The 16,198-nt window shown below is 45.1% G+C and overlaps 1 protein-coding gene across 1 annotated transcript; it reads right to left on the bottom strand.

Moving 5' to 3' along the window:
- Positions 1-1,601: 1,601 nt before the first annotated feature.
- KLF2 (KLF transcription factor 2) lies at positions 1,602-4,345 on the bottom strand. The gene is made up of 3 exons (XM_074528769.1): positions 4,178-4,345; positions 3,178-4,069; positions 1,602-2,495 (listed from the first exon to the last, which is right to left on the bottom strand). The coding sequence occupies exons 1-3, from the start codon at positions 4,250-4,252 to the stop codon at positions 2,320-2,322; spliced, it is 1,143 nt and encodes a 380-aa protein (XP_074384870.1). The 5' UTR covers positions 4,253-4,345; the 3' UTR covers positions 1,602-2,319.
- Between the last annotated feature and the right edge of the window lie 11,853 nt (positions 4,346-16,198).

The following is a 16,198-nucleotide window of genomic DNA, read 5'->3' on the forward strand; positions in this document are numbered from 1 at the left end:
GATCTCCTCCATCCCTGGAAAGCTCTGGCTGGGCCCTTCCCAAGGCAGATATGGGGCTCTTTGTCTTTTAAATTGCATCAGAAAAAAAAAGAGAATTGTTTAAGCTTGCACTGTTATAACAAAAACTGGGAATGCTTTAAACTACATGACTACAACCATTTCCACTCCTTCAGAAGGAGCAAGGGAAAGCCAGGTGAGCATGAAGAGATGAGGGCAAGAATTTTTAAAATTGTCTTCCTAAAGTTATAAACACCAAAGGACATGCTGAAATATGAAATATGAAAATATTCAGCTATGGGGAAAGAGAAGGAAATACCTAGAACTGTTGCAACAATGAGTGTGCCAAGTTTAGAACATCTTTAAGTCATCCTCACTTTCTGGAATTAGATTGTGCAATTTTTTTTTTCTAGCAAATAAATGAGTTTTGTTTTTGATGAAGAAACACTAGAGCTCCCTTCTATTTCACTCTGAAAGAACTACAAAAGTGAAATGTGGAACTCGTTCTTCCATGCCAATGATTAGAAGCCCAAAATACATCTGTTCCACATGATCAGCTTCAGCTCTGCTTTCACAGAAGAACAGCTATATTTGTAGTTACTCTAAATGCATTCCTGTTGATTTCATTCTTGTGTATTCTAGCATGTAAAGTCAGAAAAAAGGTCACAATCTTGATTAAAACCAAGCTGCAAGTGTCCATATTTTAAGGGGAAAATGCAGCAATATTAAGCTGAATCTGCAAATTTGATTAGCAGTGATGCACGAGTATCAGAACTCACCACAACACAGGAGCTTTAAAGACAGAGGATGCCCATCAGTGTCAGAACAAACCCTTGGATTTACTGCCTGGCCTTCTGAGCTCATTTACAGCTCTGAATAATTTTTTAGGGGCCCAATTTAACTTTTTTAGCCGTCTTTTCTGCTATAGCTGCTGCAGAATCCAGTTTACTTGCAATTGGTTTTCAGAATCTCAATTCCTGGTTGATTTCCCCCCCAGATTGTTAATAACTGTCTTAACTCCTGAAATCTAGGTGGCACTGCAAATTATTAAGTGAATTTCAGTTTTGGGGAATGAGTTATGAAGGTATTTTAACCTGTGTTGTGAATTCATTCTTGAATTCCACTACTGTTCCATTGGAATTCTGCAGTGAGTTCTTGAGAACAAGGATAATTTATGTACAAGAATGCCTTAAAATAAGCCCCCATAATTACAAAAATGCAGTGTTTAAATTTATAGTAAAAACCCACACACTGTTGGCAAAACTAGAACTGCATCTGGAAAACATTAAGAATGCTATTAAAATAGTCTAGCATAAACTAGAAATGAGACTGAAATTACAGTGTTGCTTACTTAACCATTTTTAGGAAGTATATTTTGAATATGATCTACTTTCCTATTTGATTTTTTGATAAAGCACTGTACTAGGTCTTATTTACCAGTGAGAATACCTTACTTACTCTGTTGTCTATTTCAGACAAATCCATGGCTCGGATTTTTGTAAATGTCTTGTTACAGTTGTTGATAATTCGAAACACAATCAGGTGGTTGCTGGTCCAGCTATCAGGAAAAAAGGTAACAGGGATATCTCAAAGGAGAATAAAAATCACAGCAATTAAAAACTTATTTTATTAAAAAGATGAAATGTTTTCAACCATTGAAAAATTACGTTTTTATAAAAACAGAAAATAGGCAAAATACCCATTTGTCTTCTATTTACATATACAATATTTCTCATTGTATAAAATTATTTACAATATATAAAAAATTACAGTAAATAGGTTACTTTCTTACAAGACATCAAGCCCTGTACTTCTAGTGTAGATCATGGCAAACAAGAATACTATTGCACCTGTGAACCAAACAGTCTAACAAGAGGAGTGTTCTCTTAGCCATGCCTTCAACTGAGATCTAAACTAACATCGTTAGCTACAGAAACATTCATTTAATCTCTTCTAGGGTCAACTTCAGGCAGTTTCCATACAAACATTGTCTTGTAAAGCTTAGGAACGGGCAGTTAGAATCGGGGGGAGGGGGGGAAAAAAAAAATAAAAAACATATTTACAGCTTCTTCTATACAATCTGTATGGAGTCTTACGGAGTTTACCCTTCACAGAAGCTGCATAAATTATTAACCCCTTGTCCTCCTTGCTGACCGGGACGGGCAGGTCCCTGCCTGGGGCACGGCTGAGCATCCTCGCGTGGGATCCTCCGCGTCCGTCCTGGCGCGTCGGGCGGTGCCTTCCCTGTGTAGTACCAGCTACAGATTCCTCACCCCTGTGCACCTGAGCAGTCAAACACGGTCCCGCTGGCGGCACGGTGGGCTACATGTGCCGCTTCATGTGCAGGGCCAGGTGGTCCGAGCGGGAGAAGGCCCGGTCACACAGGTGGCACTGGAAGGGCCGGTGGCCCGTGTGCTTGCGGTAGTGCCGGGTGAGCTCGTCCGAGCGCGCGAATTTCCAGCCGCAGCCTTCCCAGTTGCAGTGGTAGGGCTTCTCACCTGTTCGGGGAGACGGGACAGCGTGACTCAGCGTGGCATCACACTCCGGGCAACCTGCCGGGGTTTGTTGTGGCGTATCCCGGTACGCGCTACCAAGATCCAACTGCTTGTAAACTCAGTTACTAGAAATACCTTTACTATAAACCCCTTCCTCCAAAGCCTTTCTGTATCCCTGTATTCGCTACCAAGATCCAACTGCTTGTAAACTCAGTTACTAGAAATACCTTTACTATAAACCCCTTCCTCCAAAGCCTTTCTGTATCCCTGTACTTGCTACCAAGATCCAACTGCTTGTAAGCTCAATTACTAGAAATACCTTTACTATAAAGCCCTTCCTCCAAAACCCTTTCTGTATCCCTGTATTCACTACCAAGATCCAACTGCTTGTAAGCTCAATTACTAGAAATGCCATTACTATAAAACCCCTTTCTCCAAAGCCCTCTCTAAAGCTTTTTCTCCAAAGATTTTCGCCTATAGCTGCAGTGAAAATCTTTGGAGAAAAGGCTTTAGAAGCCCTTAGAAAAGCTTTGACCACATAGGTAAACACCTGGATGTCACAGAGCTGTGAATTCAACAGACTACAGGGTAAAAGCCTGGGCTGGAAACTGGTTTTATTTTTACACGGGGTTATCCCAAGCGGCACACAGCACATCTCCACAGCAAGGCCATCAGCAATAATTACCTGTGTGCGTCCTGAGGTGAGCCTTCAGGTGTGAGCTCTTGGTGTAGGTCTTCCCACAGCCCGCGTAGCTGCACGTGTGGGTGGCCGTCCTCTTCCTCGGCCAGGACCGCCGTCCCCGCTTGGGTTTGGAGTCCAGCAGCTCCAGAGGGGAGGAAGGAGGGGTGAGCATGCCCCGAGGAGCTGAGGGCTGTAAGGGCAGGCTGTCCTCGAAAAGGCCAAACTGGGAGGTGTTCTGGTACTGGAGGTGGGTCTGCGGGTGGTGGAAGCCGGAGGCCGGGTGGTAGCTCTGCTGGTAGGACACGGACGAGGGGCACATCATCTGCGTGTGGCACTCGCCCACCATGAGATCGTCGGGGCTCAGCGGGGGCGTCTCTGCCCCGGGGATCTGCGGGGAGCTGGCCACCCGCGGCTGCTCGTAGGCCATCATGCACGTCGCGTTGCCCTCCTGCTTGATCTTTGGGCAAGCCTGGGGCACCAGACCCAGCACCGGTCCATAATTGTCCATGTCGGGCTCGGGCTTAATGTTCTCAACGAACTGCGGGCCCCCGAAGGTGGGTGTCACGAAGAAGCGGCCGTGGACGCTGCCAGGGGGGCAATAGTTGGAGTCCATCTCGGAGCGCATCATCTCCGGCACGATGCCGGCGTTGTAGGGCGGGGGGCTGCCCTGCTCCAGGGCATCGTAGCATCCCGGGGACGGGTTTGTCTGGTAAAAGCCACCGCTGTCGCTTTGGGCAGGGGGATAATCCCCGCCGGCAGCGCCCTGGCCGTAGCCATCGCTGCCCATGGAAAGGATAAAATCCAGCACGTTGTTGAGATCCTCATCCTCTTTGCGCGGCGAGAGGCCGCCCCAGGTGCCGCCGGGGGTCTTGGCCTCCTGCTCACACTTCCACCTCTGGGGAGAGAGAGAAAAGGGACAGGGTTAGAGGCGCCGCTCGGCCGGGGGGACGCGGCGGGGACGGGCTCGGGGCGCGGGGCCGTCGGTGCCGCCGGGGACACTCACTTCGTGCAGGGCTTTCTCGCGGCACGGGCTGGCGAAGGTGGCGAAGGAGGGCAGGGCGGTGTCGCTCAGCGCCATGGTGCGGGACGAGCGCGGCCGGCCGCCCTCCGCACCTTATAACGCGGGCGCGGGCGGCCTCAGGCCAATTGCGAGGAGCGGAGGAAACGCGTCCCGGACGGGGCGGGCGGGAGGCAGCGGCTCGGGCGCAGCCTAAATTTAGCCCCGGTATAAAAGGACGCGGCGGCGGCGGCGGTCCCAGCCCGAGCGGGGCGGAGCGGAGCGGGGACGGGCCCCCTCCGCAGCCCTCCCCTCGCTGCGGGGCAGGGGCGGCCCGGGAGCCGCGACCCCCGGGTGGGACAGGGGCCGGAGAGCCGCGACCCCCGGTTCGGGCAGGGCAGGAGAGCTGCGACTCCCGGGTGGGACAGGGGCCGGAGAGCCGCGACCCCCGGGCGGGACAGGGGCCGGAGAGCCGCGACCCCCGGTTCGAGCAGGGGGACATTGAGGGGTCTCTGCCACAAGTGAGCTTAGGGAACGCAAAGGGATCTCTGCTCCCTGCTGCAGGGACCCTGTGCTGTGCTAAGAGACACCGTGAGGGTCTTGGGTAGGATAAGGGGACCCTGCCCTGGAAACAGCGAGGGAGCATCTGTGACATGGGAGGACACTGATAGCTACGAGCTTCAACAAGGCTCTGCTGTGGGAAGGCAGCACTGAGGGGTCCTTGCCCTGGGGACACTGAGAATGACACCAAGAATTAGGGGTTTGATCCCCCCACACCTCAGAGCAGCTGCCCCACAACCCAGCCTCATCCCTGGGGCATGTGGTGCAGCCAGAATGAGAAAAAGAAGGTGGGAGAAGAGTGGAAGGTGTCAGGAGAACAGTGGGGGAGAGAGACGTGCCCTGCTCCCATGGGTAAACTGAGCTGAGGATCAGGTCCCTTGGCACACTGGTCACCCTAAAGGTCCCTGATGCACCTTGGTGCTGACAGAAAGGTGTTTGATGCCACTCTTGTACGGTCTTTGCTGGAGTTTTACATTTAATGGAAGTCCAAATCTGTAGCAGGATTTCCATTTGCTGCACGAAGATTGCCAAAATTAATGTTGCAATGTGACATTATGAGAGAAAGAATGCACGTAGCTTCTGTGATCTCTGCTGGTCGTAAGCAATTTATGGTCTTGGGGTTGATTTTTCAGAAGGGAACATTGTTCTTCTCCCTTACCTTGGCCTCTAGCTCAGATGCTGACTCTGAAGGAGCAATTCTCCTATAACTCCTGATAACGTGCTCCAGACTCCTGTTTCTGAGGATCGTGGCTGCTTGGCCACCATCCAGGAGCAAAAGTGACAGATCTGAAAGGGGAAATCTATGATCTGTCAAGGGATAGATTGATTCTTTGTGAGCCTGTTCAAAGAAAGCTGTGCTTTCTCCTTTGCCCCTCTGTATTGCAAAGGAAACTTTTAGAGGGGTTTCTAAGTGAGCTGGAAACCAGGAGGGTGCAGGAGAGCAGCTCTCAGGTTTAGGGGAAGGAACAATGCCCTTGATGGGCTCTGGTTCTCCCAAGCACTTCGAGCCTGTTCACCAGAGCCCATCCCAGGCTTGTGGCTGTGTTTAACCACCTCGGGAAAACTCGGTTGCTAGGGTGAGTAAATGATCGTTTCAATAGCCACACGTGTTTTAAAACCAGGAATCTCTCTTGTTTAACTTTCTATAGCTTTCATTCTCAAGGTTCACAGGTTGGCCAGAAGGAGCAGCCAAACTTCTGTGACTGGAGCAGAATCAATACACTGAATGCATGGTAACGCTGTACACAAAGATGTGTGACTCATGGCTCTGCAATGTCACACTTGTGTAATCTTTCAATGTAAACTCTTTTCCTCTAATAAAACGTCCGTAAGTGAATGATACGTATATATGGGACTGTGAGTCAGCCAAGAAAATATACTCTGATGAATTCAGAATGAATGTGAATACTCCCCTGATAACACACCCTGAATGTCTGTGTCAGTTCATGTGCTTGTGATTTCAGCAACAGCTATAACAAAATATTTTGTTTCTAGGATATACAACTGGACGTGTAGGTTTCACTGAGAAGCTCCAATTGGATTGCAGGAGACACTGCAAGGACTTTTGTTTATGGCTCCATCACCAAACTCTGCATTTTCTTTGTGTAAAGGAAAAGTTTCGTGGGCAGAGAGGATGAAAGCCAAGCACACAAAATAATAAATTCGCCGCCTTCAGTTTCTTTTTTGTTTTCAAGAAAAGCAGTTAGGCTAAAAATTGAGAGCTGCACTAAACCTGGGGAGACAAATGTGAGAATTTATTTACCTTGTGAGTCACTGGTTCTGCGCAAATTGAGAACAACTTTGCCATGACCTTCCACTCGCTCTGTGACAGTTGTGCTGACATTTTCTGGCTTTTTGCTGCTCACAACTCTTATTTTAAATACCTAAACGCAAAGATCCTGGCAGTGATCTCACTTAGCATAGATCAGGAGTGATGCCAGTGGTGTATAAATGTGAAGAATGTGAGATTAGAAAGTATTTGTTAATCTTCTGTGGGTAGAGGAGAGCTAAATGATGTGTGATTTGTCTTCCAGCCAAAGTAAACACGGACTCAGCCATTTTTTATATGGCAAAGTTCATTTTCCTAGGTGTTGCTGCTGCTGTCTCTCGTTGCATTTAGATCAAGGAGAAACTTTTTGAGATTTTGTATGTTAACAGAAGAGCCCAAGCGAGGGCTGGATGGGTTGGTGCAATACCCACTCACCAGGCAGCCCCAGCTCTGAGTCATTACAGAACTCAAACAAACACAAAGCTCCTTCCTCAGGGATTGTTCTCAGAAAGTCCTGATTGCACCCAGAGCAAACTTGCAATAATAGTAATACCAGGGTAAACGAACCTGAAAATGACACCTCTTAGCACCTAGAGTACACAGTGCAGGTAACACCGTGACCAACCCCTTCACGTTGAAATAAGACAGAGGATTTCCTTGCCTGCCTCTCAAATTGTCACAGTTCTGTTGACTATACTTTTTTTTTTTTCTATTTTAAACTGCAGTTTCTGAGTAGGCACATTTTAGAATCTGCTGTCAAGGAAGTTGATAAAACGATGTAAACAACCACATAAAATGAAATATACAGGTATCTGTCAGAGACAAGCATCTTAATTTGGGGAGAGTGATTTAATCCTGTAGGTCTTTTGTCTGAATAAAGTAACATCATGAATTAATTGGAGAAAGGAACCTTTTGGACCAGACCTTTCATGACTGGAGCTGATTCCCATGCAGGGACTGACAGATGAAGGTGAGCCATCTCTTTGATGAGCTGAAGTGGCTCATGGAGTATTTTTGGAAAACATATTTTCCTTTAATACTTTTTATTTCTCAGTGATTCTCCTCTGAGCTATTTCCATAGCCTTTCTTGAGGTCTGAGCGCTGCAAAAGTGGAGTAGCAGACAAACATGAGTCACTTCTCTGTAAGGATTTGACTCGTGCCCTTTGTCATGATCTGCTGAGGAGCTGCTTGGCAAAGCCTCCTCTCCCCCAGCTCTGTGCCATGGAGGGACAGGACACAGGGATGGGTCCCACTGCCAGAGGGATGGCATGGATGGGATGGATGGGATGGATGGGATGGATGGGATGGATGGGATATTGGTCAGGAATTGTTCCCTGCGAGGGTGCAGAGGCTGGGATGGAATTCCTGGATCAGCTGTGGCCACCCCTGGATCCCTGGCAGTGCCCAAGGCCAGGCTGGAGCATGGGAGGTGTCCCTGCCATGGCAGGGGTGGCACTGGGTGTGATTTAATGTCCCTTCCAACCCAAACCATTCCATGATATTCCCTCAGCTCCCCAGTCCGGGCCAGCACCACCCCCTGCACTCAATGCTGGATCCCAGCCTTGCTGAGAAGGTTGAATTTATGAAAATGTGGAAGCAGAGCACAGCTGGGATATGGGGGAAGAGTGGAGCAAAGCCCTGGGAAACCTGGTGGGAATGTTGGTGTCAGGAAGCACCAAGAGAGAATCGGAACCACTGGGAGAGATGCAGCTGGTTTGGGGTTGCACAGGGAGGTAGAGGCTGTGAAAAATGCCATCAAACAAGATGTCTGAGAGCAGAGCAATTCTGGTGTCACAGGTTTTCTGAACAATTCCCTGTTGGCCTATGTAGGAACCTGTTTTTGTCCATGCCAAAAAAGCAGGACATGTTCCATTCCTAGAGCTGTGGCCTTCAGCTTCTCTGCCATGAGCTTCTCTATTGCCATGAGGTTTGTGTCTACCTGGATACTTAAAATAATCCTTTAACAATGACATGCTCTTCAAATTATGCTGCACTTCTGTGATCCTTTTAATCTAGGGCTTTATCAGAAACAATTTCTGTTTTCTTCCAGGTCATTGTTAACAACATTGGATGGTAAGTAATGATAAAAAAAAAATCAAGAACCAATAAACCTGCTTGATTAAAATCTAAATTCCATTTCCAGATGTGCTGGCCTGTGGTTGGACCAGTTTGCATGTGCACACCATGTCAATTTGTCATTTCTTAGTGTGAAAATCACCCTGCACCAAGGCACGTACTTACTCACAGCACCATCACAAACGTCACCAACCAAACCATCTTTATTTAGAATTCTTTTTATGTCTCAAGTCCTCCCTGTCTCTGCCCAGGTTTATGTAACACTGACAGGCATATCTAGGTCATTCTGTTTACCCTGTTGCAGTATTGACATAATATTAACATTCTCCAAGTCACCTGGGGCTTCCCCACTGCTCTGAAATGAATTGATAATAAACATTAACCATCTGGAGATGTCCTTAGTTGGTTCTTTGGAAACACTCACTTCTAAATTACCCAGACCTGGCAACTTAATACTGTTTGAGATGAGTAGCAGTTGTTTTAACATCCTCCTTAGTTACTGTAATGGAAAGTATTTCAACATCATTATTGTCTGATCTCGATACAGCATCTGGCTTTTTCCCAAAGAGAGAACAGAAATATTTTTTAGCACTTCTGCTTTTTCAACGTGATTATTGGCAGTTCTATCCCTTCCATTCCTTGTGATGGCAATCTTAGTGAAAGCCTTGTTAACTCAGCTCCCAAAAGATTAGCAAAAGTCAAGCTCTGACGCTTCCAACCTGCTTTAGCAAGGCAGAGTCCCATCAATGCAGAGGGAAACCAGCTTAAATTCCATTTCAATATGTAAGTCAAACTATATAAATAAAAATATGCAAGAAAACATGTTCATGGTTGAAAAAATCATGCAAAAATCCGGCTATTTAGCGAATATAATTGAGGTAATTACGTATTGCTACTTGAATTTGCTGTGTGAAGAATGATAGCATTCAGCTGTAAATGATTTTTTGTAATTTTTGATCTGGGGACTCTTCAAACCTAAATAACATATGCCACTTTTTCAATGATCAGCTTTGATTAGGTATGTAGCTGTGTTTCTGCCAGCTTTTACTGACGTGTGCTGAATGCCCATATGTTGTACTGCAGATGTCCCTTTCAGCTGTCAATTAAAACATGTTTGAAAAAAACTTTCTTTTTTTTTTGGGTTTTTTTTTTTTGTTTTACAGAACTGTGAACTGATACCACAGTTTCCAAAACTTGGCAAGCATGCTTGAAATGTCAGTCACTGATCATGACAAGTAGTTTTCAGTTGCTGCCAAATACTTCAGATTACAGAAGCAAATATTTGGTGAAGAAATGGGCAATTGGGGCATGGAATAACAGAAGCACAGGGCAGAAGTACCTATGTGATTTCATTCAGAAAAATTACTCTGGTGGTTAACAAATATTTAATGGGCTCTACAAGATCAGAAACCCAAGAGGATGAAACTCATTTAATGCTGGAATACAGGAGTGTTCATACTGGTTGTGTTGTTGTTCCTGGCCTCCATTTTTAATAGAAAATTTGTATAATTGTTAGAGATGACAGGAGGAAAAGGGAAAGGGTGTCTTATCTGTCATGTCCACTTAGGACAGCAAGAGTTGTCAGATGTGCCAAGCTGACTGGGTTTAGAAGTGAGAACTCTTTGGGGTTTAATAAATGCAGGAGGAAAAAAAAAATCTGTTTGAGGGGACATCAAAGCCCTAATCAGCTGCTTTTTTTCCTCTTTTTAGTTTGTGAGATCTGTTGCAGTCTGAGTCAGCAAGGATGCAGGTGCCCTTCTAAGCAGAGATTTTTGCCACTTTGAAGTTGACATGTTTTAACTGGGGGAGTGGGAGAGGAGACTGGACAAAGCTTAAAAATGAGAGAATTACAGAATTACTGAGGAGTGAGGAGGGCTCTGGGGTTGTTTCCCTTGTTGGCATGTAAAATATTGGTCATAGGTTATGGTTGGATCTGATAAGTGGAGCTTTATTCACCAAATACACAAAGCAGGAGCTCATGGAGGGTGTGGGTTGCAAAGCCTTGATTACCATGTGGGGTTTAGTTCTCCTTTATAAAACATCATCTTTGTCCTGCACCTGTATGATTTATTAGTCATAAGTCCCAGAGTAAAGTAATGGGAAATATTGGAGCAAGCATTTCATTAACCATGACGCTGTAAATTGGTATTGCTGGCTGCCTGGAATTACTTTCCCTGTTTGAATACATGGAAGTGTGAATCAGAGGCATGAATTGGCCAGTGAGAGGAAGACAGGCAGCTCTGCAGGACAGGCTGCACATACACAGCAGCTGATTTCATTTGTCTTCCTGGCCTCTCAAGTCCTTGTAGACTTACATCACTGAAATATTCAATATGGTATATAATTTTTTTCCATTATCACAATTATTTATATAATTATGGTTAAGCTTTGAAGCTTCAGTGGGATATTTTGGGATAGACTTTTTTCCAGATGCTTGTGTTCTTTGTTGTGATAATTTTTTTTTTCTTGAGCTATTAATGCCTACATTTTAGGATACTTATATATTTAAATTCCTGGCTCTGTCTGAGCTTAGGAACAGTGCTTTGTGTTTCATAAGAAATGCTATTCAGGAACAAAACTTCAGCTTATTTTGTTCCACACACCTGAACTTTTACTCAAAATTGTTGGGCTGATGCCTGTGAGGAATGTTGGAATCCAGCACCACTTGTCAGGGTTAATACTGATCAAAATTATTAATATTTGGTGCTGTAGTATGTAAAGCAATTGTAGCTGAAGAGAACAACGCTGTTGAAACCCCTTGAACGGTTACAGCTACTCTTGAGCAATAAAATGCTTTTTCAAGGGACAGCCTGATACAATGCAACTTTGTAGAATGAGTTGTGAAATTCTCTTTTCATTTGCCACATAAAGCGCCAAATAAATGTTTGTAATAAAAACACAAGCCTGGGAAGAATGTGTTTTGCCAATTACAGCATAATGTGAGCTACAAAGAAGTGTTCAGCATGGCCTGCATGGGGCTGTTAGTGTCAGGTTACAGCAGGCAAAAAGGTGCCTTAATTTACCAAATAACCAGCGTGGGTTTTAGCCCACATTTGCAAGGAAAATCACTTCTTTGAGAGAAAAGATGGGCCTAACCCCATGCAAAATGGATTTGGTGAGGAGGGGGGACTGCAGGGCTCTGATTGATGGTGGGTGGCCAATGCTCCTCTTGTGGTTGCCACACGCATCCCCTGCAGCTGGGCCTGAACCTTCTCCAGCAGAAGTGGTCCAAGCCACACTGGCCCTGATGGTGACAATTTAAGGGGGCCCTTTCACCTATTGCTCAAGAACCTTCCACGATTCGCCTCGTTCCCCTTTTCAGGTTTCACATCACAGAAAAAAAAAAAAAAAAAAAAAAAAAAAAAGAGGTTTTTATTTTTTTCAGCACAACTTTTACTTCGGCCTAAAGTTAGACACCGAAACGCGCCGGGCCCACGGCTCGACTCGGCCCGACAAAACTCTAGAAATAAAACCCTGGATCCTGCTCGCTGGAAACTCAATAAGAGCTGCCTTGTGCTCAGCCTCTCCGCGGGCTGTTTTCTGTCTTTTTCTGCTCGAAAACCACCTGCTCTGAGGGGATGGCAAAGCATCTCATTCACATGGAGTCAGCGGGAAGCGGCGGCCAAGAGGCAGCGGCGAGTGTGAGCGAGAGGGGATCCTTGCAGCCTTTATATACCAGAGTTATTTTTAACCACAGCCTCCATGCTTATTACAGAGTTTCCTCTCTCAGACGCTCAGGAAGCCCACTTGGCTCTGTTTCCTGCTAACATTCAGCCCTGGCTCACAAAATCTTTGAGAACAACAGGCCTGAGACTGCTCGGCTCCATTAAAAAAACTGGCAGCTTTTCAAGCCCTGACAGAAAACCTTTGAAAACTCTGGATTTCCTCCAGCTAACGTATGAGGCTCCTACATCAGTGACAAATTAGACTGAAACAGCACAAAACACTCCTATGTAAATAGCCCTTTTTTCTGCGTTCGCTCTTTTAATAGTTCAAACATTATTTATAGTGATTTCTCTGGGTGGAAAAATATTTTTATATTTTTCCAAAGATGGGTTGTAGTGAAATGTTTTCTTTGTTTGTTTGGATTTTGATGTTTTCTTTTTTCCTTCGAGAATTTCGTGACAGTTTTCTTAGGCTCCAGGAGTAACCTTTTCTTCCTGGAAACCAGGACAAAATGGCTGTTGTGAGTTCTTCACTGAAAGACCTCTGTCCACAAGTCTCCAAATGCTGCCATTCCCCAGCTATTAAATAATAGTTGTAACAGGCACGACTGAGTTCTGATTTCCTGAGAGACAACAGGAGAGGTCAGCTGCACTTCATCCTGACTTCCCACATGCCTTTTACGTGTAACGTAAATTGTATTGAATTTTTTCTTGCAGGGTTTTCACTTCAATTCCAAAGGGACTCCTACTTCCAAAATTGCTTTCAAGTATCAAAATAGATGTGATTTCATGGCTGAGAATGCTGTTTTATTCCTGCATTGCCACTGTGCAGCTTCCTAAGAAATCTTAATGTTAAGTGACTGCTTGTATCTGTGAGTAAAAATTACCTGGAATCATACATGGTAAATCCAGATCATTAGACTGGTGGGATTTACTGATTTTCTAGGAGTATTTCCAGTATTTCTGCATCAGCATCACCTTAAATGTTATTTATTGCCCTGGGCATGAGCAGGAGCCATCAGTAACTCCTCCATGTCCTGTGTAGTCCCAGTGTTTGTCTCAGAGTGCTTGGTGGGAGCAAGTTCACTGGAGCAGGAGGATTTCCCTCACTTGTCCATTTTCTGGGCAGTCAAAAGCATCTCAGCAAGGTGGTTTTGTTCTCTCCTCCCAATTTTAATCATCCCCAGAATAAGGAGAAAGTGATGGGGAATCCATCCCTCCCTGCGATGATAAGGCCACTTCTCACCCAGCTAAAGGCAGCTGTAGCTAATTCTATTGCAGCCCTACAAATCCAAGGAATTCTCTTCCGTTTTCTCCTTAAAGGATTACCTTCACTCCCTCAGTTGTGCCCTGAACCACTGGATTATACCTATTTACTGTTTTTGAGGCTGACCACCCCTGTGGGCTTTGTGTGACAACAGCATTTTTGCCCTCTGCCTTTCCTTTGGAGCCTGGCTGCTGTGTGAGAGCATCTCCAGTGGGAAAGCTCATCTGCACCATGAATATCTCAGTGCCACTGCTCAGACAGCCGTGCTCTGCTGTACCAGACACAAGGAAACGCTCAACAGGGAGCTGAGGGTATCAAGCATGATCTTGAGCAAGTAACTCCCACCATCTCTCAGCCACCATCTCTGCTATGACCCTTGTTCTGATTGAAATCACTCTACTGCCTGATTTATCTGCATTTCACACAGATGTGGCTGACTTGTGCAGTTGAGGATTACTCTTGTGAGAACAGAAAAGTGTAAACAGCTCCTACGTGTGAAAGAATTTATTTCCATTTTTTTTTTCTTTTTTTTTTTTAGCTTTTAGTAACTTGTTGTGTAGTTCAGTTGTTGCTTTTTGGGGCTTTTATCTCACATCATACCCAACAATGAGGTTTTTGGCTGTGCCAAGGCTGCCCTTTTGAATGGATCTTGGCAAGTGAGCCTTTTAAATCCTGCGTATCATTTTGGCAAAGTGATCCTTATTTTGCAAATGTGAAATGATTCCAGTCATAGCTTCCAGCATTTGCCCTTGTAGTTTATGGAACAAGTGGTATGAAATAGCAGATTCACGTTTATTTTCAGGCAGGAAGCCAGTAGTGCAAGAATGCCTCGTGAACTGAAGGGTCAGGGTGAAATCTTTTAAAAAAGAACCAAGGTGGTTGGGCTGCGTTTATCAGGCACAGCCCAGAGGTCTAAAAACGACTTGTTTTGATGCTATTTGGAGCTCACTATAATGAAAAAGTGACTTTGTGCAGATTGACTTTCTGCGTCACAGCCCATCTTGGGACAGCAATACCAGCAAGGACAATTAGTTTAACCGTTGTTCACAATTGCTGTTTGTTTGTACTCAGTGGTTTCTGGTAGAAGCTGCAGGATGACCCTTCCATTCCCCCTCCTGCCAGCAGCCTCAGTAATTGCCTGCCAGTCACTGAGGGAACAGACTCACCAAGGATTTTCAAAGCTCACTTTCCCTCCTTCAAATATAACTGAAATTTATAGCTAGCAGCTTCTAAAATAACTCACATCACTACCACCTCCAAAAACAGCTCTGCAACCATGTGGCCTTGTGGTTATGGCTCTGGGGTTGTGGTGGTGAAGTCAGAGATTCAAATCCAGTTGTAGGGAGATAAAAAGCTTCAAAGAAAGTGAAACTGCTTTTGCCTTGATTAGGTGGCAATAATAACACCTCGTTTTGCTTACACCTGAAAAGCCAAACTCATGGCCAAAAATCAGGTGCAATGCAGGATTCCATGTCACAGCAAGAGATGCGCTGGGTGCCAAAGCATGCGGTTGCTATGAGGACAGCTCATGCCAAGTGTCATGTCTGACGTGTTTTGCTTCTCCTGGTACATAATATTGAGGTGTGGGATGACAAAAGTCAAAGCCTGAAGCCTTCACAGCCACCACAGACAGAGACTGGTGAGGTCCACTCTATTTTTCAATGCACCTTTTGGTTGAGGGGCTGTTTCAGATAGGAAAGGATTTTGTTTCCTTAAGCTGCCCAGAGCTCTCTCTCTCTCTAAGCATTTAAGCAACATTTCCAGTCCTGCAAGAATCCCATGGTTCTACACTAGAAATTGTTATTATTGTACAATGATTAGTAAACACAAATACAGTAATAGCTTATGATTTTACATTGTACAGGAATTACAATTAGAAGGGGCCAAATAAAAACCAGACAGCTTTATAAGCAGATGGCCTTAGCCCTCAACACCAAAATTATCTAAACCTGAATTAGATGTAAATAGATTTCTGAGTTATTTGGCACAAGAAACATCTGGAAAGCTCTGACTTCCTCCTCAATATGCAGAATTTTCACAAAGCCATTGCTGTCCTGCTGGCTATAGCCAGTCGATATATTTTGCCTATAACCAGTCAATATATTTCAAAAACTGGGCCAGTTCTGGCTTTAGGAGGGACCTCCCTACCTGCCCCAAAAAAACCCACCCCAAGCCCCTCTAAAACTCCAGCCTGTGGTGTGAGTTCTTAGTTTTGTATCTCTCACTGACACTGGAATTAATTCCCACTCTTTACACAGGGTATGAGAGGAATTTTAACTTGAGAGCGAAGGTCAGGTTTAAGTCCCACTTCATTGTACACAGGATGTAAATGTGAAGGAATATTTCAGGCATAAATATCTACAAACTCTCTGCTACAGATGATAACAAGAGGAGTGCACAGAGCTATGAATCCTAAGAATAGCTGTTACTGGGTTAGGAGGACATCCAGAAATGAGCATGACACGTTTTCTGATTTATTTAGTAGCATCCCAGTGGGAAAACACAGAGATGATGATGTGCATCAATGGTACATATTGGCTCTGCAGGAAAATCCAGACCTCATTCCTTGGTGACAAGCTTGGCAGATTATTTCTTGAACTGCATCAAGATTAAGTCTGCAGCAGAGACAGATCAGAAGCATTTACAGAAAGAGAACTGATGTTTCCATTGTTGGAATCCAGTGGATATC

Source organism: Zonotrichia albicollis, chromosome 29 (assembly GCF_047830755.1).
Source record: "Zonotrichia albicollis isolate bZonAlb1 chromosome 29, bZonAlb1.hap1, whole genome shotgun sequence".
In the NCBI taxonomy this organism is placed as follows: domain Eukaryota; kingdom Metazoa; phylum Chordata; class Aves; order Passeriformes; family Passerellidae; genus Zonotrichia; species Zonotrichia albicollis.